We start from the raw sequence: 24926 nt of genomic DNA, 5'->3' as shown, positions 1-24926 counted from the left end.
ACTCGAGGCGACCAGTAAAAAACGCCGAGCTCGCAGCGCTTGAGCGTGAAAAAGACGATCAGCACCTCGTTACGTTCCTGGCAAAAAAACGCAGAGCTCCCATTGAAAACAATTGAAAAAGTACGCTAGCAGCTGGAAAAAACGCTTAGGTGGACACACGGCCTTAGAATTATTAGAATTATTATAAACTGGTCAGCTGATTTATGTGAAAGATTTGTGAGATTGCTAACTTGTAGAGCATCTTCTGTATTATCAGCACAAGAAGACACAAGTGTAATAAAATACATTTTATTTTATAAAATTTACAAAAGATAAACAAGAATAGCTAACACAACTACTAAATGAATACTATGAATGATAAAGGAATAAAGTTCGAATGATGCTTAAAACACAAGTGATAAGTTTGGTATGGCTATGGAAGAGTTATGTTATCTTGAAAGATAAACTATTCTTTCACTGAAACTAATAATGTGAAGAGCTTTTTTATGGATCAAACAAATAAATGAACGATTGTTTGTTATTCAAGTGTTAGTTCACCCAAAAAAGAAATTTCTGTCATTAATTACTCACCCTCATGTCGTTCCATTCCTGTAAAACCTTCGTTCATCTTTGGAACACAAATTAAGATATTTTTGATGAAATCCGAGAGGTTTTTTTATCCTCAATTCAAAGCAACAAAATGACCACATTCAAGGTCCAGAAAAGTTAAAATAGTCAATTAGACTACAGTTGTTCAACCTTAATATTTTAATTAATTTATTTTTTTGTGCGCAAAAACAAAAATAACAACTTTATTCAACAAATTAATTCTCCTACTCTCTTTTTGTTGCAGCACTTCTGTGTTTACGTCCGAACACCGACTCAGTATTGGTTGGCTCCTGGATCAGCATCACACTGCTCAAGTGAAAAGGCATCGGCCAATACTGAGCCAGCATTCTGACATAGAATCTCGAACTGCTGCAACGAAAATAGTGTAGGAGAATGACGGGAGAGACGAATTTGTTGAATAAAGTCATTATTTTGATTTTGTTTTTGCACACAAAAAGTATTCTCGTCACTTCCTAAAATTAAGGTTAAACCACTGTAGTCACGCTGACTATTTAAAAAATATTTTTACTACTTTTCTGGATCTTGAATGTGGTAATTTCGTTGCTATATATTGAGGATAAAAAGCCTCTTGGATTTCATCAAAAATATCTTAATTTGTGTTCCGAAGATGAATGAGGTCTTACGGGTTTGGAACGACATTAGGGTGAACTAAACCTTTAACGAGCATCAATTATATTACCTCGAATGTAAATGAGAAAATCATATACTGATAATATACAACAATGACAAGGTCTCTGGAAAGAGGTTTGGTAAAGTGATATTTACATTCCACGTGGTTGAGTGAGCAGTCTGATGACGGTGACTTCTTCCACTGGTTGTGCTGGATAACAGTGCCATGGGGAAAGGAGCCGGAATCCGTTTCAACAGCCTTGAACACGAAGCTCTGTGGGATGCTGATCTCTTGGAGCACCAAAGGGTCCTAAAATCTGGAACATGCAGATGAGGCCCTGATGTAGGTGCTGAAGGTCCTAAACAATCTGGAACACGCAGATGAAGTTACAGTACCTTGAAGTGCAGGTTTGCTCTCCTGAGTTTAACCTTGTTTCAAATATCTCTCTGTGTCTTCTGCCTCTCACTCAGAACTTGGTCAATCCGCTTTTGAGTCTGGTTTTTTGATCAAATCTTTAAAAAGGTGTTTTCTTCTGACCAAGAAGAATTCTCCTAGTACTTAGAAAAAAATATAGCTAGCGAAATCAAACTGTTAAAGTGACTTGGGTTCATTCATGAGCATCAACAGAGACAATCAAGAGTGAATATAATGAATTTAATACATGAAACTACGAATACATACAACTAAATATACACAAAGAATACATAGGCTATATACAGAATAACAAAAGTAAAGCAAGAAAGAGATAGAAGACAAAAGAATGGCAAACTTAAAAACAGTTCCTTGAGAGCCAGCAAAGAATCACATCACCTTATTAGTGGCATATAATTTTGACTATATAAACCCATCTAAGATCGATAGAAATGGTACTTGCATGAATTTGAGTGCTGAGTTTCAGATACGTGTGGAGATTCAGTACGTCCGTGGCTGTTGGCTTCCGTGTCTCCGCGGGAAGTTTTTAACTGAGGTAACTTGAAAGTAGGTCTTGCCGAACGTGGTCGTCTTGAAGAGGAGATGAGCGTGATTGCTGGAAGACGAGAGACGTACGGGAGAGAACGAAATGCCTCCTTGGATGAACCGGCCAATGGCGAGGGTTTATTTTGAGAAGGAGAAACTTTCTTTTGTCTCCTTTTATGATCTAATTTGCCAGATTTATGACGGTGTCAGAATTGGTAGTTTTTACTTCATAGGATGATAATAATAGAATAATGCATTTTATTGTAACATAACATACATTGTTAATTAAAGCATCCAGAGAGGATTAAATCAAGACTAAACAATAGGGTGGAAGGACACATATGATTACAAGAATTTACTTATTCTAAAATAACTACAAATAACTAGGCTAACACGAGGACATGCATACATGAAGGAATATATCATATACAGTGGGTACAGAAAGTATTCAGACCCCCTTCAATTTTTCACTCTTTGTAATATTGCAGCCATTTGCTAAAATCATTTAAGTTAATTTTTTTTCCTCAATGTACACACAGCACCCCATATTGACAGAAAAACACAGAATTGTTGACATTTTTGCAGATTTATTAAAAAAGAAAAACTGAAATATCACATGGACTTGATTAAGAAAGCCACACACCTGTCTATATAAGACCTTACAGCTCACAGTGCATGTCAGAGCAAATGAGAATCATGAGGTCAAAGGAACTGCCTGAAGAGCTCAGAGACAGAATTGTGGCAAGGCACGGATCTGGCCAAGGTTACAAAAAACATTATGCTGCACTTAAGGTTCCTAAAAGCACAGGGGCCTCCATTATCCTTAAATGGAAGACGTTTGGGATGTCAACCATCACTGCAGCCCTCCCCCATTCGGGGCTTTATGGCAGAGTGGCCCGACGAAAGCCTCTCCTCAGTGCAAGACACATGAAAGACCGCATGGAGTTTGCCAAGATAGTGAGAAATAAGATTCTCTGGTCTGATGAGAGCAAGATAGAACTTTTTGGCCTTAATTCTAAGCGGTATGTGTGGAGAAAACTAGGCACTGCTCATCACCTGTCCAATACAGTCCCAACAGTGAAGCATGGTGGTGGCAGCATCATGCTGTGGGGGTGTTTTTCAGCTGCAGGGACAGGACGACTGGTTGCAATTGAGGGAAAGATGAATGCGGCCAAGTACAGGGATATCCTGGACAAAAACATTCTCCAGAGTGCTCAGGACCTCAGACTGGGCCGAAGGTTTACCTGCCAACAAGACAATGACCCTAAACACACTGCTAAAATAACGAAGGAGTGGCTTCACAACAACTCCGTGACTGTTCTTGAATGGCCCAGCCAGAGCCCTGACTTAAACCCAATTGAGCATCTCTGGAGAGACCTAAAAAATGGCGGTCCACCAATGTTTACCATCCAGCCTGACAGAACTGGAGATGATCTGCAAGGAGGAATGGCAGAGGATCCCCAAATCCAGGTGTGAAGAACTTGTTGTATCTTTCCCAAAAAGACTCATGGCTGTATTACATCAAAAGGGTGCTTCTACTAAATACTGAGCAAAGGGTCTGAATACTTAGGACCATGTGATATTTCAGTTTTTCTTTTTTAATAAATCTGACATCGGGGTAGTTTGGTGCAGACGGGCTGGAGCCAACTTGTGATTCACATGAAAATTTCAAGAGGCTAAAAGCTTTCTTAATTTAAAGTTTGTTTGATAATCCTGATCCCGTCCAGACGCTACACTGGCATGAAGACTTTGGATGTGCTGTATTCGTTACTGTCTCACTGGACGAAAATTCTGAACGTAGTGATTGTTAATGTCTCTTTCCAGAATGGAGACTCAGAACATGGTCGTATCTGTTGCTACCTCACAACAGAGATGTTCACGAGTCTTTTATCTGGAGTTAGAGTCAAGTCTGAAGTCTTTATCACTGGAGTCTGAGTCAAGTCTGGAGTCTTTTGTCACGAGTCCGAGTCGAGTCTCGAGTCGTTAAAAAAAAAATTCTCATAATCAAATCCTATATTTTATCCTAGTTGTATTATATAGACAAAATTATATGATCATTCTATAATCTGTTTTATTTGAAATTAAGGTCCTATGATGTAAGGTATAATGTAGATCCGGTTTGTTGCTTTATAATCCATTACAATGTACAAAACAGTCGTCCTGGCAACACGAGTAGTCATTTTCAATACAGTCGCTAGTGGCGCCAGTAAGTCACGGTTTGTTATACAGCAGTTTGTTCTACAGCTTTGTTGTTATTGATGACAGTCATTATCAGAAAATATCAAACTTCAGAATGTTTAAGAATATCAATTGAAAACTTTACACATGCTGATTGTGATACGTTGAGCTTTAAGTAATAAATGGATTAACATCTCTTTCTATCTCTCTCTCTTATGGACACACATTAAGAAATAGAAAAGCTGCAAATAATATGAAAAGATTGATAAAATGTAGTGCTAGGTTTAAAGTCTAGATTTTTTTGTTCGTATTTTAACAGGCAGGCAATCCAAATAAGTCATGCACCACAATATAATAGTTAGTTGTGTGAGTTAATGTGACTAACCTTTGTGGACGCGATGTCTCATAAAATTTGATGATGTTGTTCTGGTGTCTTTAATTGTTTTCCCACATTCTGTGCGTCTAGCTGATCTGACGTGATAATAAACCCAAACGAAAGAACATATGGCACAGTGGCTCCCGTCATGTTGCATGGGACCCTTATGACATTTCGGAGTTTATGCGCACGGACATACGTAATCGGATTCTATGACAAGAGTCCAATCTACCACGACACATAAGGAAATATATGTGACGCAGATATTATAAAACCATTTAAACAAACAAAAACAAATTCTTTATTTATTATATCAGTAGTTAAGGGTAAAAGACTTGAGTCGTTTTAAAAATATTCAGAGTTTTTTGTGCCGAGTCAAGTCAAGTCTGAAGTCATTTCAGGTCGAGTCTGAGTCTGAAGTTTGTTAAAATGCGACTCAAGAGCGACTCGAGTCCGAGTCTCTAACTCGAGTGCCCATCTCTGCCTCACAAGCTGTTGACTTAGATTATGGGATCTGTTGTTGTCTCTCTGGACGAACCAGAGGCTTAGAATGTTATGCCTGATTCAGACTACATGATTTTAGCCCGACTTTGCCATGATCTGTTTGACGTAGGGGGTTGTGGGGATTCCTAAACGACAATGGGGCATAGGGATGGAAGATTCGTCATAGTGGACGACAACTGATGCCACATCTGTGATGCTTCACTACTAGCATTTTTTTCAGGTCGTCCACGACGAGTTCTGTCACATGAGTGACACTGGCCAATAGGAGCGCAGAAGCCCTTCCTACATGCTTTCAAACATGCCAAAACAAAAAAGAGACAATGGGACCGTTCCTGCTACACTGTAAAAAAATCCCAGTAAAATTTATGGTAAAAAACTGGCAGCTGTGGTTGCCAGAACTTTACCGTAAAAAATACAGTAGCAACGTAAAAAAAATCTGTTAAATTTACGGTAAAATAACGTATTTCATTAACTGATATAATGTTAATTTACCAACCTAATGAAGTACTAATATCTGTTTTGTACCTTTATAATACACTGACAGTCACCAAACACAGTGGTGATAAGAGTCACATGATGAATCAAAGTTCATCGCAAGCAGCTTTTCCACAAGCTGAGGAGGACAATACTAAAATATAGAAGGTGCACACAGTGTCATTCACACACACACTAAACACCATCATGGTAACATGCATGAAATTTTAAAAATGCAATAAACATTCATTTAACAACATTAGATGTAACATAAAACCCTTATGTACTTAATTGATTAGAAAAAAACTAAGAAGAAACAGAGTTATTTCAACAAAAATATATCAAATGTTAAGTGTCACGCAGGGAATTGTGGGAATGTCAATTTACGGTTTTTCACTGTAAATTTTACAATGAATTTTTATTTTTCACTTCCAAAAACTGTGAATTTAACGGTATTTTACCGTAAAATTACATCAAATGTACCGTTAGATCTATTACAATTATTCACTGTATATAGTACGGGAACTTTCTGTAAACCAATTGACAGTTTGGCAGCATTTTACAGTCTTTTACTGTTAAAATCATGGTTATTTTTTACAGTGTAGGTAAAATTTTACAATGGAGGAAATGTTTGTGAAGCTATGGCAACAATACTCCTGTGTTTATGATGTTTCCTTGAGGGTGAAAAAAGGTAAATAAAACATATGTTACCTCAGTTCTCTTTGGAGGAAATCTAAATATCCACGCAATCCAGATATGTGTCCACTTTTGGGCTTTTCTGACATCAAGATGGAGCAAAACACACTGCTAGCCATTGTTTGTTTTCACTCACGGCACCTTCTTTCAGTCGATAGTCCCACCTTCTCGATGACAGCAGGCACGTCGTTAAAGACGGCAAGTGATGAATGGTAGGGTAGCAACATGTAGTCTGACATGTTTCTTGTCAAAATCATATAATCTGACACAGTGACTAATGTAACCTACAAAAATATTATGTAGTCTGAACCCGGCATTATAGTGTATCTGTTACTGTTACTTTCACAGGCCCTAAAATAAGAACAGCATATCTGTTATGTCTCACCCAATGGGAGACTCAGAACTATACGTATCTGTTAATGTTTCACTGGATGAACCGGAGACACAGAACAAGGAGTGTCTGTTGAAAGGGTACTTTTATCCCTTTCCGATAAGGAGATGATTGCAATTTGGAGCTTCTCCATTCCAGTGTTGCAATTGGCTGCTGGCATCAGAAGGACACACACAGTGTGGCCCATCCTTCTTTCCCCTGTGGAACTCATTTGCACAAAGTTGGAAGTCTTTAAAGTGTGTTTAAAACCAATACATTTCTCACTTTCCAAACCACCACCAGAATACATTTGGCAATATTCTAAACACATTGCTATAAATGCAAAGCCTCAGATTGTGTCTGCCCAGAATAAAGCCATTTTAAACCAGCTCACAACTTCATTTAAATTACTTCAAAGGAATAAAACTAATAAACTTATTGAAATATTGAATTCATAAATTCATGCACAGGCAGCAACCTTTGAGTCTTTAACCTAGCTACAATCAATGCTCACACACAAAACAAAAAATAAAGAAAGTGCAAAATAAGCTTTAACTTGATTTTGTCAAAGTTAAAGTGTTACATAAGGTTTAACTCGAGAGAGAGAAAAAAAGAATACAAAAAAAAAAAAAAGAAAAAAAAAAGCCAGCTACTCAATCCATCAGCATTCATACCAAAGAATATTCCAGAGACCTTTTAAAACCAAGGCTGTATCTGAAAGGCAGCATGCAGGGGTAGGAAGGCAACAAGGTACATCTGAATCCAAAAAAAAGTGAGATACCTTCATCTGATTGATTTTTTTTTTAAAGCAGCATAGATGTATCCTTCACGGCCTTTGATATCCCACAATCCTGTGCTTTCCATTCCATGACAGTTGAGCTAAAAAAAAAAACATGGCATCTGAAAATGTAAATGTACACTTTTTACCTACTTTTACCACTTTTGATGTCATTTCTAGAGAGTAATTAAATATTCACTGAATTGTCACCAAAGCTCACTCTATTTTGTTGTAGATCATTAAACCATTATGCTTCCTCAGAAGTCTGTCCAAAGTCAGTTTGGTGAGGTACCTTCGGAAAGTTTTTTTTTTTTTTTTTTGTATTGATGACAACGCTGTCAAAATGATCCCTGTTCACACGGATCCATGAAAATGACTAAAAACTCTGTATTGTGCATGTTAGGTCAGTAGTTGGCAATGTCACTTTGTAAAGAAAGACTACATGCCTGTGCACATACCGTACTCATTCTTGTACAGAGCACTGGCTCCAAACGTGCAAACCTATAGACTAAACACGTAATACGAATATGCATATCATCACTGTTTTCACAGATCCACATTTTTGTTGTTAATACAGAGATGATAATGGTATTGTTTTCAAAAATTTGCATTTTGAAACCCGTTTTCAAAAATTTGAGTTTTCAGGCCCCCAAAATGTCACTGCCGTGTAAAAGAATGGCCAAAACGCATAAAAAGTTTTCCATTTTTAGTCAAGTCAAGTCACCTTTATTTATAAAGCACTTTTTACAATGCAGATTATGGCAAAGCAGCTTTATAGTGATAACTGGCAAATAATTTTGGCAGCACAGCAGCTCTAAAAGAAAATGGTGTCATTGTCCAGCTTAAGTAAATTCAGTTTTGATTCATTCCTTTTGTAAAAAACAGTAGTTATTATATTAATTAATTCATCTATACATTGGCTCTGGAGAAAACAGTGATGTCATCATCCAGCTCAGTTCAGTTTGCATACAATGGTGTCAATGCAGGCAGATCAAATGTTGAACATCAAGTGTCCCCAACTAAGCAAGCCAAAAGTGGGATTGTGGGAAGCGGTATCCCATGTAGTGTCCTCAGATGCATACATTTCAGCAAATGTACTAGGCAATCCGGGAATTCTAAGAATACAGAAAATTCACATGCTATTCACAGTATACACATTGCATACTGCAGTTTAAGTGGAGTTGCATCTTAAGGCAGGAACACACCAAGCTGACTGTCGGCCATCGGGCAGTTCTTGTTCGGCTGTCTAAGTTTTCTCAGTGTGGTTCTTGTATTTTTTTTTTTTTTTGGGCCGTTTCCACATATTGAATTGGTGTCGGAGCTCAATGGTCCATCGGGCCATCTGATCATTCTGATTGGCTGTTCAGCTACTGCCACCTGCTGGCATTTCATCTTACGCAGGTGCAGAACAGACGTGCTACTTGGCCGCCAGCTGTCCGGCATCGGTTTGGTGTGTCAGGGCAACTTTGGACCCAGTCGCTGCCGACGTGAGCCAACCCCGCAGTCTGCTTTTGTCACCACTAGTTTGTCGGCGTCGACTTGATGTGTTCCTGCCTTTAGTGTGCCAGTCCAAACACAGCTTCCATACTAATTTCAGTGTACCTGAGTAGTATTTAGTAGATTCTGGTAAATATAGTAGGTCATCCGGGTATTCCATGCATGCACAAAATTTGGATACTACGTACAGTATACATACTGGATACTGCAGAAATAGTAAGAGAAGATTGATAGTTTGCCATTTTGAACACATCTGTAGCAGTCCCATCTTGCCAACCAGATAAACATTGACCCCTTGATGTACCATAGAGCACCTGGCCAGAAAATAAGAAAATAAAAAATACATTTTTAATTTCCACAAAGTGCAACACCTTGAATCACATACTCTAAAGTATACACAAGTTTACATGGCTACTCAGTCCTGTATCTATGTGTGAGATCTTCCTGCCTGTTTATTATTTCTTTAGCTAGACCAGCCAGAGGCCCCCTACAGGGCTGCCTGAGTCTCCACATTAACTGACTGCTTTAGCTTTCTCATTACTTATGCATAGGCCTATACTTTCCTCCTCATTCCTCCTTACCTCTAGGGCACTTGACCCTTTGGGCTGGATCTTCATAAGTGATGCAAGGCCCCACAAATTGAACTGTATGGTGCTTAACTGCTCCCACTGCTGACCTGCAAGTGGAACACCAAGGTCGTTTTCATGCCAGACCCTCCATGCTTTTCTTCCTGTCTTCAATTGTTTAAGCACATAACTTGTTTTATTCATATGCTATGTGGCATAAGCACATGCTACATATATTCAGCATTAAATGTTTTTACAACCTTGTGGTTGATCTAAAAAAAATGGGATTGCATGCATTACATTTTGCTTAGGGTTTTGACCAATATTGTTGCCAAGCACATAATTGAAATATAGACACTGAATTAACAAATGCAAAACATAATTTTTTAATGGCTGAATGTCTCATTGTTATGTGTGCATTCAAAAGCAATTGCATTTAATTTCATGGAAGCTTACCCAGATGCAGTTTCACAGAAAAAACTGAATGTCAAAACAACATGCAACACTGCATTGATTTAATGAATCTATTTCATGGTTTTAAAGGAAAATATTCAAATACGTTTTTATTACTAATATGTGTTTGCATGTGTTGAATGCATTTGCTCGTAGTTTCTTGATATACAAGCATATTGTTCTCTCTGAACGTTGGACCATTTTAAATATGTTCACATGCTAAAACACTACTTCAGAGGCATGTTACTGAAGATCTTTACTATAAAATATTCATGAACAACATGCAAATAGACAAACAACATTTATGAACTTACCCTTGTAATCTCATTTGTGCTTCTATTTAAACCAAAGGATATTATCTGTAAGTGGATTCTAGATGGAAGTTTCCATACATTTCCGAAAATAGATTTCTTTCATTCTTGATGTCGTTGGTTTTAAACTAGCACCGTCAAATTGTAGTTTCACATGACTTTGTAAAACTAATGGTTCGTACTGTGTTAATGGCACCTGCGGGATCTGCTCAGATCTGCACACATGCATATTTTAGAGCTGTCAGTGTCACTTTTCATCACCTGCAGGCCCTGTTTACACCTGGTGTTAACATCCATCTTGAGTGATCACAATTGGTCTGGAAAGACAGATTGTTGTTTACACACATACATCACAAATGCGTCTTCTGTGACCACTTGTGAGTCTTGTCAAGTGGAAGGTCTCTGATATTGTGACTGTACTAGTTTGTTGCTGCATGTTGATGAAGTGCATTTGAAAAATTGGTGGGTCTTTTCTCTTATGTTTATAGAAGTCTTTCCGTCAGTCTTTGCATTAGTGATGGAGATTTTTCAGTGACTCTTTCGGTAAGTTACCTAGTTTCATAAGTAGGTGGAGATAAGTGAATACTTTTATAAGCGAGTCACTGAATCAATAATTCAATTAATTAATGCAAACAGTGATTCGATTCAGGAATGAATCAAGTGACTCTCTTTCTAAGTGAGTCACTGAATCATTCACTAAAATATTTCATATACTGCATATGGTGTTTATATACAGCTGCACTCAAGAGGGTCTAGAAATCCATGGAAATCTCCCTCCCTATACCCATCCAACCAGTTGTCTCATTTAACCCAGTTACATAAGCAGCCCCTGTTCTCCTTTTACTAGAATACTGAGTGTCAAATTTAGTTCCTGTGTTTATGAATTACTAATATGTGCCCTGCAGGCGGTCTTCTTCCATCTATAGCCAGCAATGAACATGGAATAGAAGTGAGAGAGAGAGAGACAAAAAAAAAAAAAAAAAAGAGGAGAACAAAGATTATTTTTTTTACATTTTTTGTCAATAAAAGTCACATTTACAAAATTTTGCAGTGGAACCACTCTTGGAAGTGTGGCAAGTGGCTTTAATTTTGCTCAGGGTTAAGTGTTTTAGTCAGTAGATGTGTTAGGCGTTGAGGTGTGATGTTGAGAAATTAGTTGTCTATTCATTCTCACGAAAATCTCATCATGCATCATGCATCAGATTTCACACCACATATGTTGGACTCAATAAACTTTCTTTTCTTGTCTGTTTATTAAAACTGACTGAATAAACCTGAATATCTTTTTTTCTTTTTAAAAGCTTTTCCCATTTCAGGGCCCTCTCAATATGAATAAATATACATGCTTTACTGACTTCAAATGAAATGTTAACTTTCTACAAACACATTTGAAAGACGCTTTATGACTGATTTGTAAAGGTTATATTTTGTCATGAAATATATTTTTTCATCTCAGTAATAACATACAACTGGATGCTTTCTTTTAGCTGTCTAAACTTCTCTTTAATCACATCTAAAATGTTAAGTTCATACCCTTCTAACCTAGACTACGGAGACATTGAGCTACATTTCTCATATGTTATTCTTTTTGATGTTGTAGGGATTGTGTTCTCTGTGGCCTTGCCCTCCTCCTCAACTATGTTACTTCACACACTAAAATCTCTGTCTTCTTGTCACAGATGCTCCCTTTGAAATGGATTTTCTTCATCTAAAGAGTGGTAAGTACTCTTCTCGCTGCAGGTCATGGAACAGGTGTGAGAATTAAAGCATGCAAATATTCAATGTTGTCATTGATTTCAGAATAATATATAATATAATATAATATAATATAATATAATATAATATAATATAATATAATATAATATAATATAATATAATATAATATAATATCTGAATAGAAATGTCTTAGTTGGTTCAGCTGAACATATTTGATTTATTCTCAAAGGCTGAGTAGTTTTAGTTGATTTGATTTTTTGTATTATTTTAAACAGTGATTCTGTTGTTTTTATACTGGACATCAAGATGTGACCCAGGACATTTTTTAATATTACAAACGTGAACAAAATGATTTGTAATATTGAAATTATGATTATTATGCAAAAATAAATGAAAATAAGAGTATGGATGGATCATTATTACAGTGATTATTATTTTTCTAGCACGTTATACTGTATGTTTGGCAACAGAAAGATAATCTTTCATCTTTTAACCCTAAAAGATGGAGTCTGTAGCTTTTAATTTCTTAAACATCCATGTATTAAGATGTATCATGGCCATATTCCAGGATGACAATGTCAAGATTCATCAGGCTCAAACTGTGAAAGAATTGTTGGAAGGGAATATAAAGAATCATTTTCACACATGAATTGGTACTGACCATAAAGGATTAGTCCACTTTTAAATAAACTTTTCCTGATAATTTACTCACCCCTTTCTTTAGTCAGTTAGAAAATTAAGGTTTTTGATGAAAACATTCCAGGATTTTTCTCCATATAGTGGATTTCAACGGCTACCAACAGGTTGAAGGTCAAAATTACTGTTTCAGTGCAGCTTCAAAGGGCTTTAAATGATACCAGACGAGGAATAAGGGTCTTATCTAGTGAAACAATCTGTCATTTTCAGAAAAAATACAGCCGTAACACAACACAAAATATCACCTTGAATGTACTTCCTGTTTCCACATTCTTCAAAACGCTTACGCTGAATTTCCTACGTCTTCCCTATTCTACTTACGGAAAAAAAACGAAACAGGCGCCGCGTTCGTTTCGTAATTTCCTTAATTTCTTTTCGACTGACGAAAGAAAGACATGAACATCTTGGATGACATGGGGGTGAGTAAATTATCAGGCAGGTTATTTAAAAGTGGACTAATCCTTTAACATCAGTATAAGTTTTTGGGATGTGCTGGAGGAGACTTTACACAGTGCTCAGCATTTGCATTGTCAATACAAGATCTTGACCAAAAAATGAAGCACTTCTCGATGGAAATTAATTTTGTGATGTTATTTCCATCAAGAGGTGCATCAATTTTATACAAGATCTTGTATTGACAATGCAAGAGGTGAGCACTCTGTAAAGTCTTTCAATGAAATTAAGGTCTGGACTCAGAGGTGCCAATTAATGTATGAAAATAATTCTTCATGCTCTCTGAACCATTCTTTCACAATTTTAACCCTGATGAATCTTGACATTATCATCCTGGAATATGGCCATGATGTGTCTTCCTAGAAATGAAAAGCTACACACTCCATCTTTAAGGGTTAAAAGAACCGTTGCCAAACATATAACATGCTAGAAACATAATAATCACTGTAATAATGATCCATTCATATATTCTTTAAGTATTTGCCTATTAAAATCCAAACAGCGACTTTTTTTTTTTTTTTGGCTGGGCAGTGCATATGGTTAGTTGCATTTTATTATTTGCATTTAGTTTTCTCTGTGAACCTTTAAGTTGCAACCCACAAGTTAAGAACATTTTTGATAATTTATGTCTCACATGAAAAGAATGGTAATAAAAAACAGTTCACAAATAACAAAGAAAAAGCTATTCTCACGAGCATAACCCATCTGTTTTGGTTCTAATAGCCATTCATTTAGTGCATAAAAGCACTGCACTTAAGAAATTACCTTAACTATCACCTTCCACACTTACTTTATTATAGCACAAGTATTTGTCTTTTTTAAAAAGACATATGCGTCTCTATACAATACATCACTGTCTAATGGCACACCATGTTGCTCTATGCATTTGCTGTTCATTATTTGAATGAGGATTTATGTGAAACGAAATAGAATTAGGCGCTGATAGCCTAACTCCTAACATAATCAGTGCAGTAAACCTGTGAGGCAGTGAGGTACATCCCTGCCTCTATTCTGCCTTGGATTAGATTAAAGGTCTACTGGTTTTGGAGTTGCTACTAGTTATCAAGGTGCATCAAATTTCCTGAGCCCTCAAGTCTGCACTTAGCCACTGCGACAGAGTGGGGGAAAAAAATGCTTTTACTATAAAACGGGAAAGAGGTTCTTGTTTGAATCTTAATTTGACTGATGCACACTTTTCTGTGTGTAGTGGAGGGGGAAAATTGAACAAATTCCAGAACTGGGTGTGAGGAAATACGTGCCACTGAAGAACACATTCTCGGTTTCTCTTTTATTTAAATAACAGCAAATTCGCATGTCTGGTTGAATTGAATTGTCTTTGGAGACCTTGAAGGCTGACAGGCAAGCGTGTGTAACAAGTTGTAGAGCAATTTGTGTTGCTTGGTTTGACTTCTCAGTGGTGCGATTACTCCTCCTGACAGGTCCAAATAAAGACAGATTGAATAAACACGTTGGAACTGCATCACATGACCCGAACCATCCAATCAGCTATCGGCAGCATGAATGTGCCTGTAAAACATATATACATGAGTATGTGTGCAAATTCAGAACTTTACTCCTTTGGAAAGTTGTGTTGGTTTGAATAAAACCAATAAGTAGTACCTTTTCAAAATGGCCCCCTTAGCATGAAGTGCTGTAAAATTGCATTTCAGATCTGACAATTGAGTGGCACAATAGGCAAATTGCCATTTTATATAACAGCTGGACGAAAGTGTTTCACATAGATTGAAATGCAGAATTGTGGCTCCGACCAAATTGGTGTGGAGTTTGATGTGTGACCGTCCTCCTTTTCTTGTCACACGCATCAACCCCCGGCGCCCTTCCTCTTATGCCTCAGTACATCCGTTGACATCTTGATTTTTGTTGTTTTTCCATCCACAGCTGAGAATCTCCTCAGTCAATATCATTTCTTTTAACCCCGCTCTTGCAATATCTGAGCATCTAAATCAATTGTCAGATCATTTGATAAGAATGTAATCAGATCTCTCAGAATCAGGCTTAAAAAGACAATGCCCTTGAAGAGAAAGTAATTGGAGAGGAATGTCTGGCAGTAGTATGATTGATGTGGGTATTGTGCTTTTGTTGATAACTAGCAGATTGAAGAATGGATAACAGTCACTGTTGACACTTCTCTTTCACTGAGGCGACCCACTTTCCTTTCGACAGAAAACAGCAGGTTAAAAGTTTTGCTGTAACTTTTATCTAGTTAAACATAGCACATCTTTTATTTTACCTGGGTTTGTTTAGTAGAAAAACTGATGGCAGTGTCGGGATTCTCCTAAGTAGGTCTTCACAAAAATGGATTTTGAGGAAACTCTAATAGGGAAACTAAGGTAAACAGACTTCTGCCCAATTAAAGGTGCCCTAGAACTTTTTTTTAAAAAGATGTAATATAAGTCTAAGGTGTCCCCTGAATGTGTCTGTGAAGTTTCAGCTCAAAATACCCCATAGATTTTTTTTTGAATTCATTTTTTTAACTGCCTATTTTGGGGCATCATTATAAATGAGCCGATTCAGAGCTACTGGCCCTTTAATTCTCGTGCTCCACGCCCACGGTGCTCGCGCTTGCCTTGAACAGTGCATAAACAAAGTTCACACAGCTAATATAACCCTCAAATGGATCTTTACAAAGTGTTCGTCATGCATGCCGCATGCATGTTTCGGATTATGTGAGTATGTTATATTGTTTGTTTGATTCTGAATGAATTTGAGGCTGTGCTCCGTGGCTAACGGCTAATGCTACACTGTTGGAGAGATTTATAAAGAATGAAGTTGTGTTTATGCATTATACAGACTAACGTTACAAGTGTTTAATAATGAAATACAGTAAGAAACGATGGTAACTTTAACCACATCAAACAGTACATTAGCAACATGCTAACAAAACATTTAGAAAGACAATTTACAAATATCACTAAAAATATCATGATATCATGGATCATGTCAGTTATTATTGCTCCATCTGCCATTTTTTGCTATTGTTCTTGCTTGCTTACCTAGTCTGATGATTCACCTGTGCAGATCCAGACGTTAATGCCTGCCCTTGTCTAATGCCTTTCATAATGTTGGGATATGTTGGGGCGTACATATTAATGATCCCGACTGTTACGTAACAGTCGGTGTTATGTTGAGATTCACCTGTTCTTCTGAGGTCTTTTAAACAAATGAGATTTATATAAGGAGGAGGAAACAATGGAGTTTGAGACTCACTGTATGTCATTTCCATGTACTGAACTCTTGTTATTCAACTATGCCAAGATAAATTCAATTTTTCTTTCGAGGGCACCTTTAAAGGACAACTGACTAGACTTAATAAAACTCTCATATGGAGCATTGATCTCTATGGGCAGAGGTGAATGTACTACAGTTTGGCTAAGAGCAAATATTCCCAAATATTTAGGATACGTTTACAAGACAACAATGTACTAAAAACAGAAAAGTTTTTTCTTTGTACAGATGACAACATCATAAAAACTATCCCTGTTCACACGGATCTGCGAAAACGACAAAATATGCTGTGTATGCGACATACGTACATGTAGTTGCTGACATTACTTTATAAAGAAAGACTACATGCCTGTTCCCTATAGCGGCTAATAAATCAGAAGTCTCAAACATAACAGACCACTTTGAAACCTGATTACAAAAGTTTGTGTTTCAGGTCACCAAAATGCTGTTGTCGTGTAAATGAACGGCCAAAGCGCATACAAAGTTTTCTGTTTTTTTTTGTTTTTTTTGTTGAAAATAGTGTTGTGTAATTGGCCCCTTACTGAAAAAAGTATCCAGCAAGATGATTTGTTGGTAATGATGGGAGGGGAATTCTGAAGAATTTAATAGTTCAGGTTCCTTATGGTTCTATTAATGATTTTCTTGTACTTCAAAGGAGCTGATATTTTTCATTCTGGAGTTGGACAAACATGGTTGTGCTGTACTCTTTGTTTTTATTTCAATGAAGTGAACCAGATGAGTCATTTGATCGGGAAATAGACTACTCTGACTGTGCTTTATGTTTTTGATTTAGATAAAAGAACCTGCTCATTTGTTCATTGGTCATGTTTTCACCTCTTTAAACTCTACTACTCAAAGCAATGACTACAATATTTGTTTCCTGAACTGTACATTACATACCTGAAAAACATCCTCTTTCAGCAGCTCCATGCATTCCATAGATTTATCATAAGAATAACATGAAATCTTAATTCACCTGATTCACGCAGAATCTGTATACTGCACATTATGCATAAACAAATCATAATTCAGATATCTTCAGATTGTCAGTGGTGCCTCAGAGGTCTTTTGGAACACAGTAATAGACCTCATAAATAAAACTCAGTGATGCAAAATGTTTTTCTGTATGACACCCTTGAAGATATTTCACAGTACCTCAGTCACAGCCCTACAGGGTTTCTCTAATTAAATTTGCTCTCTAATGAACAAGCTGATGTATATGCTTTTTTTTTTTTTTTAACAAAGAGCCAAATTGTTTAAACCGACAGAAGATACAAAATAGAATTTATTTTTATTTTATCAGAATTAGTTATGGAAACTATTTGCTGGAACCTCAAATGATTAATAAAATGAACAAACATCAAAGAACGTTTGGAATGATTAAGCTCTTCATGAGTACATTTAAATGGTATAATATTAAACAATATCTTAAGCTTTTTTATCTAGGTATTAAATATAATTTAAGTTTCATTATTTATATATATATATATATATATATATATATATATATATATATAATAAAAAATATTGCTTTGTCATATACGATTGACTTTTAAGATATGTCAGACAGCCTACTCACCTTTATGGCTAATGTTTATCAACAAAACGCGCTATGCTTGTTCACACTATAGACAGCTTTGCAGATTATAATGGGAGAATTAATTTCCTGTTTGGTTGATGTGTAACGTGAATGGTTTGATAAATCAAAATCTTTTGACCAGTCTAGTTTGAAGATGCTATGTACCAAATTTGGTGAATACCTGATGAAAGATGTAGTTCAAAAAATGTGTGCGTTCTCAAGATTCAAAATGGTGGAAAATTTAGTTGGCTGAAAGTTGAAATCACTTTAAAGGTTCAAGAGACCTGCAAATTGCCATCAGGAATATCGAGACAATCAGTATGCTGACATTATTACAAGATATAAGACATACTGTGACAGCAGGCACAAAGAATAAAGCAGGTACAATGTTTTTAGGGGATTTGCCATGCTGAACATGAAACCATAATATTTAGCAATAAATTAAATTTAGTTTTAAAGTTCGAGTTTGACATGTAGAGTTTGAGAAAGGACTTTGTAGGGACTTATTAGGTCAGGGATGATTAATTTAATGTCTGTGAGTGCTGTTGTGTGCGTGTTTTTGTGGAGTAGATTTTCTAATCCCCTTGAGATGAAAATGGCAGCATCTGACCCATTAACCGTAGTCAACCTAATTTTCGTTTTCTCAGGCAATAGTGTGAGTGTCCTTCTTTCTGTCCAGTGGGACTGCAATAACACAGACCAAAAGGAGCAAAAAGAGCCAATGAAACAGTTTTTGCATATGGTCCTTTGGGCTTGACTGAGATTAGAGAAATTAGAATATTCCTAATGTTGGCCAGTAACCCCATAGTGCCTTTTGGGAAATCAATACAGTTACAAAACAGACCAGTGTCTCGAATTAGGTTTCCCTGGGCAGCAGTGGGAAATCTGCTTTGACGGGTGGCTTTATGGTTAAGTGTACAGCCTTATGAACCTTGTTTCAAGACACCAAGACACTACTTGTTCTGGTAATTTCATATGTTTGTGTTCTGACTTTCTTTAGAGTAGGACTAGGGAAAAAAAGAGGACAAAAAGTTCTAACTAACAATTAGGAAGCAATAAAAACATATATCCCTTGTCAATTTGTATAATTAGTGCTATTATCCACTGTGATTTTCATGGTGAGTGTGTTTCTCAACACATTGTTCATCGCATGATGGATGTAGGATGGATGTGACATGATGAATGTATCTTGCCTATTCATTTCCCTCATGTCACAGGGTTAACAGCTTTTTTCTAGAGATTTTTCTCTAGATAACATGTGCTTCCTGCTGTGGAGATAAAACTAAGATGCAAAGTATCTTAGTTCAACAGCATTTGGTCTCATCTTATTCTTACATATATTTCCTCTGATTCAACCAGTTTCTTTAGTTCGACCTCGGCTTGCCTAACAATGTTTGGACAGCAGAGTTATATTTTAAACCACTTAAATTATATGTAATTAAATTGTCTTTCAAAGTATATAAAATATACCATATCCAAAGAAACACTGTACTTAGCAGTGTGTAATAATATCAATTTAAATCTATAATATATGCAATTAGATTAGTCTAAATGCGACATCAGAATACAAATCAATATTCTTTATTCCACATACATGTATTTTTTTCTTTTACTTTGAACTGTTTACAATCTAAATGATTCAACAACAAAATGAGAAACTACCACAACAAAGTCAGAATTTCTTACTAGGGAAAAAAAATTAAAATAAAATAATGGTAGCCCGACTCAAAATGGAGACATTTTGTACCAGATAAGGGGTTAGAGTCACGGAAATGGACGAGCACAACTAAAAATGGCGTGTTAATTAATGTGTATACTTACAGCAAAATCAAAGGAACAAAATACATGAATTTAAACCATTTGAAAACTTTCACCTTGTATTATTGAGTTCGAACTTAAAGGCTTTTGTTAATAAATAATCTCTTTTCTTTTTTTCCAGATTATAAACAAATATAATATTTTTCATATCAGGAGAATAACTTGGGGTAGACAAACGGCATACACGTTCCTCTGAGTAACATTTCACACCCGCATAAGCCCTTTGTCCTCCATCCTCAAACAGTTTGAGTAGCGAGATGATGGCTTGGTCATACAGTAGTTCCTTTGAATTATGGGAAATGTGAATTTTGGCGGTCATTGCATTTTGTGCAATAAAAGAAAGTGTTTATACATGTTAACATACACATACATAACTGAGCATTACGTACATATATGCAGGATAATGAGGGAGAGAACAGATTCCCGATCATCTGTTGGTCGCAGTGTGAAAGCATGTGCGAGCCTCAGCAAATAAGAGTAATACTTGAATTTTACAAATTGGTTCTGTACACAATTTATGTTGGAGTGTTGGTGAACATCACCTCTTACCAAGAGGGTTTCATACAAATTGAAAATGTTTCATTATTGACACAAATTATTCCCCTTGCGTATCCAGTGAAGTCCAAGCTGAACCAAAACCTGGATTGAATCTTAGGGACTGTTGAGTTTCCTGGCATCGATCTGAGCAAGTCCTGTTCCAGGTACCATTTGTCAAACAATGATTCCAACTGGTATTACTTGAAATGTTTTAAATCATTTTCATGTTAAAGCGCCGCGGCCCAGCACCCTGGTCCGCCTCCTCAGCGGAGGTCCCATTGGACTTTGAGCGTGGCACGTACTCAATATCAATGTTGTTTTTATGTTTGCCTTTTCCTCGACTCCACACAAACAGGAGCAGGAAGCAGAAGAGAACCACTCCTAGGAATGTGAAACAGCCCATGGCTGTAGAAACTAAGATAGTCTTTAGGTCAAGGCCAAAGGTCACATTAGGGAGGTTGGTACCATTGGCAGTGGCATTGCTTGTATCCGTGTAATGCTGGGTCCTGTTGGCATACAGCGAGCCCAGACTTTTCACTGCCAGTGATACCATAAGAGTGTCATTGCCCGCTGTGTTAGAGGCCACACACATATACACACCATCATCCTGAACCTCCGCCGCCTTGATATCCAACGAGCCGTTGTTGTGGACCGTCACCCTGCCGTGGCTCCTGTTGGTCAGGTGTCTCCGGCGTGGGGTGACCCAGGAAATAGTGGGCCGCGGGGTCCCCTCTGCATTGCAGTGTAAACGGGCCGACTGTCCCTCCTCCACCGACACCATCTGAGTCCGATTTTCACGGATCTTCGGCTTGGTGCAGGTCACGTAGTAGGACAGCAGGGTCTCTTTGAACTCCTTGAAGGGGCGTCCGTGGATGCCCTCCGGATTGCTGCACTCAGGCTGGGTGTCACCGAAAGAAATGGAATGGCGCCTTTGCAGCAACCACATGAGTCGGCAGTCACACACCAGAGGGTTGTCATTGATCAACAGCACCTCTAGAGCCTCAGGAGCATGGAATACACCCCTCTCCAAGGTATCAAGACGGTTGTGGGAGACATTTAGCAAGCGGAGTGAGCGTATACCCTGGAAAGCGTAGGGTTCAATGGACAGCAGTTGAGATGCAGCCAACTTCAGCTCACGCAATCGCACCAGGTCCTGAAGCAGGCCACCGTCCACTGTCCGGATACGACTGTAGGATAGGTTAAGGTGCGTAAGGTATGGCAAGTGGCGAAGAGCCTGGTAGGGGAAAACGGACAGGTTGGTGTTGGTAACGGAAAGTGTGGTGAGGTTGAGGCCATGCAGAGAATTAGCTGGGAATACATCCAACGAAGGCCAGTTGTCGATCTCTAGGTGTCGGAGGTGAAATAGCTTCTTGAAGGAGTAGGGGTGGAGAGTGCTGATACTGAGGTAGCGCATATGTAGGCTCACCAGGTTGTGTAGGTGGGACAGGGCATCTGTGGGCACCACCGTCAAGTTACAGCGCTCCAGTGTCAGGCTCTCCAGTGACAACAGTCCACTGAAGGCCCGATGGGAGATGTAAACCAGCTCATTGTCTCCAACTTCCAATGACCTGAGGTTGCGCAGGTCCTGGAACATATAGTCCACCAGAATGACAACTTTGTTGTCACTGATATCCAGGTTCGTCAGGTTGGAGAGGCCGGAGAAGACACCTAGAGAGAGCAGCTTGATGCGGTTGCTCTTTAAGCTCAGTGAGTGGAGGCTGTAGAGCGAGTTAAAGGCTCCGGGCTCAACGTAGGCAATGATGTTTCCACTCAGGTCCAATTCTTCTATGTGTGGATAGGCAGCAAAGTCATCGGGGTTGACGGCCTGAATGCGATTCTTGCTGAGATCAAGGATTCGTGTCTCGATTGGGACTCCATCAGGGATGGCGGTGTAGCGCTTGCGGTGACAGATGACAGAGCGGCTCTGGGCGGAGCACTCGCAGCGGGAGGGGCAGGCCTGGGTGGAGCCCACGAACACAGCCACCAGGGCCAGCCCCAGCAAAGGCTGCCAGCAAGACACGGCTGTGTGCAGCATGACTCGATTTATATAGTCCACCATACTGTCATGGCTCTGAAAGAAAGAAAAAGATGAAAGGTTAGTAAATGAACAAAGATGTCACAATCTATTATATTAAATATAAGCTATAAAGAATATGGAATATTAATAGTAATAACACAAAATGTCCAATCTGGTTACTTAACCAAAGATTAACCAAGACTGGTTAGTACCTTGTAAGATTAAATTCACAACATGGATTCTTCAAGAAAAGCAGGAGACACTACTCAGTGGACATGATATGAATTTGTTTGTACCGTACATAGAGAACTAACTGAAGATTGGTGTATCCATGCACAAATAAAAGAACTGCCTCAGTTCTTGCTTGTGGGATTGTATGTGCATGGATTGATTCTTTATTGTGTGCACATGAATTCACAGCCCTATGGGTGTCCTGCTGTTTTTCTTTCTCAGTCGGTTCAGTACTTTTGAAAATTTGTACTTTCTTACTATTACATTTCTTTGTGGTTTTGCAGTTTTCTTAAAGGTTTTTTTTTCTCCAATCTTTTTCACAAATCCTACACTCATTGATAGAAGTATTTTCTACCTATTTGTAACTGTTATTCAGAGTAAATGTTAAATACATATTTATTAAATGCTAAATTATAAACATTAATAGAGAATTACTTGGAGAACAAAGACCATAGACTACACAAATAATTTATTTAACTTAAATAAAAAGGTCTTTATTATAAGTGGACAGCAGCATAAATTATTTTTGTGTTTGAAAGAATTTATGTCTACAGAAAAACAACTTGCTTATCTGATTCAGCCTTGAACATGCAAAAATGTTTGGTTTTATTTTTTCCTAACACAATCTCCCTTATAACTTTAAACAAATATACATCTACATTAATCATTTGTTGAGCACCCACACATATAGTATACAGACACAAGACAAAAAACAGTGATTTCTAGACTCTGTTATGTACATTTAATTTGGTGTGATCAGGTCGTAAAGAGAAGCCTACTTCATCTGAGACTAAACACAATAGCCAGATGACAATGAAACATGTGCAACTTCTTGTTTGTGAAACACCGTTACTTTTAAACTTGTAGCCTTGATGTTGGACTCTCTCTGTTACTCTTACTCTCTGTCACTCCTTACCTTTTGTCAGAAATTATTCAGAGACCTTCATAAAGGCCTTGATTTTAAAGGCAACACTGCTTTCTAATGAACTTGGTGGAACTTCTGTTGAACTTCAAAATATAATAACTTGCAATTCCTTGAAAAAATGTATTCCTCGGCTGAAATTTTATTTTCAACCCCTCTTCTCCATCTACCTGGCTCTATTATGGTAACAAACACCTGTTGGACATAATCAAACCCCACCCTCAAATATTTCGCATTGAATATCCTGTTTGAACTGAAAATGTCCGATTTATAAAATGTGTTGCGAACGACATTTCATGTTGACTTTAAAAAGCCCTGGCAGTGTGATTACTCTTCTCTCTTGTTGGGGATGTTTTTTTGGCTCAGCATACTCAGCATTGTGTGAAATATCTCACTGCCAGTCAAGTCACAGTGGTGTCTGCCTGTGTGCATCAGCAAAAACAAGCACTCACACATGATGCATGTGGAGACACTTTCATAAATGTCCTGCAGTGTGACTAAGTGTGCATGTGTTTGTTTGATTGTTTATGTAAATATGCAGTTTCACAGTCACATTTAAATGTGACATGGCTGTTTGCAAGTTGATGCATTTTAGTGTTGCAGTCATAGTAACTTCTGCACATTGCATCTGGTCTGGATTTACTGTCAATTGTAGGATGCACATGCCAACGTTTGAACTCTAGAGGGCAGGTTTGCATAATATGGTGATTCAGTAATACAAACAAGGACATAAGTAATAATAGATTCAATCAAAAAGGTGCCATTCATTATAACTGCATTCATTTTGACAGTATTTAAATGAACTATAATGTAATTTGAACACTTTATCAGAGCTAAATCCTATTTTTTTCCTGGCTATTTGTAGCCTGCACTGTAAATTCTACACAGGCAATTACAATAAATGAAGACTATATATCATCTAAATTAAGTAACATTACAAGACAAAACTCACTGCATCCTTCAGTGAACAGTACAAATGAATATGTGTCAGGAATGCGTAATGAACTACATAGTTTAATGATCTAAACACACATTACAATTTTTCTTTTTGGTTGTTCCTACGCATTTGGCAAAGATAAAACAATGTGATATTCGAGTAGAAAATGTAAAATTAATATCTGCAAAGCTTAAAGATGAGTAGTGTGTCAGTGTGTGGGTGTGTGTTAGTGAAGCAGACAGATTGTGAAACAGGTTGTGAAAAGTGCATAGACACAGCGCCTCATCTGGTGTGTCATGAGCACGCTAAATTTAAACAGAGAAAGAGGTGCAGAAACCCCACAGGCACAAAACACAGCCTGGTTGAGTTAAATAACATGTATATGCACACTCATT

The 24926-nt window shown here is 37.6% G+C and overlaps 1 protein-coding gene across 1 annotated transcript; it reads right to left on the bottom strand.

The window, feature by feature from the left end:
- Positions 1 to 20635: 20635 nt before the first annotated feature.
- lingo2 (leucine rich repeat and Ig domain containing 2) lies at positions 20636 to 22489 on the bottom strand. Its single transcript, XM_067381136.1, has one exon. It carries the CDS (start codon positions 22481 to 22483, stop codon positions 20636 to 20638), a length of 1848 nt encoding a protein of 615 aa, XP_067237237.1. The 5' UTR covers positions 22484 to 22489.
- Positions 22490 to 24926: the final 2437 nt, after the last annotated feature.

Source organism: Chanodichthys erythropterus, chromosome 1, assembly GCF_024489055.1.
Source record: "Chanodichthys erythropterus isolate Z2021 chromosome 1, ASM2448905v1, whole genome shotgun sequence".
Lineage (NCBI taxonomy): Eukaryota > Metazoa > Chordata > Actinopteri > Cypriniformes > Xenocyprididae > Chanodichthys > Chanodichthys erythropterus.
Note: the sequence above shows the minus strand (reverse complement) of the source record. Positions and strands in the feature narration are given on the sequence as shown.

Excerpts from the sequence above, each read along its gene's own strand:
- lingo2 (XM_067381136.1), bottom strand. The coding sequence starts at position 22,483 with ATGGTGGACTATATAAATCGAGTCATGCTGCACACAGCCGTGTCTTGC.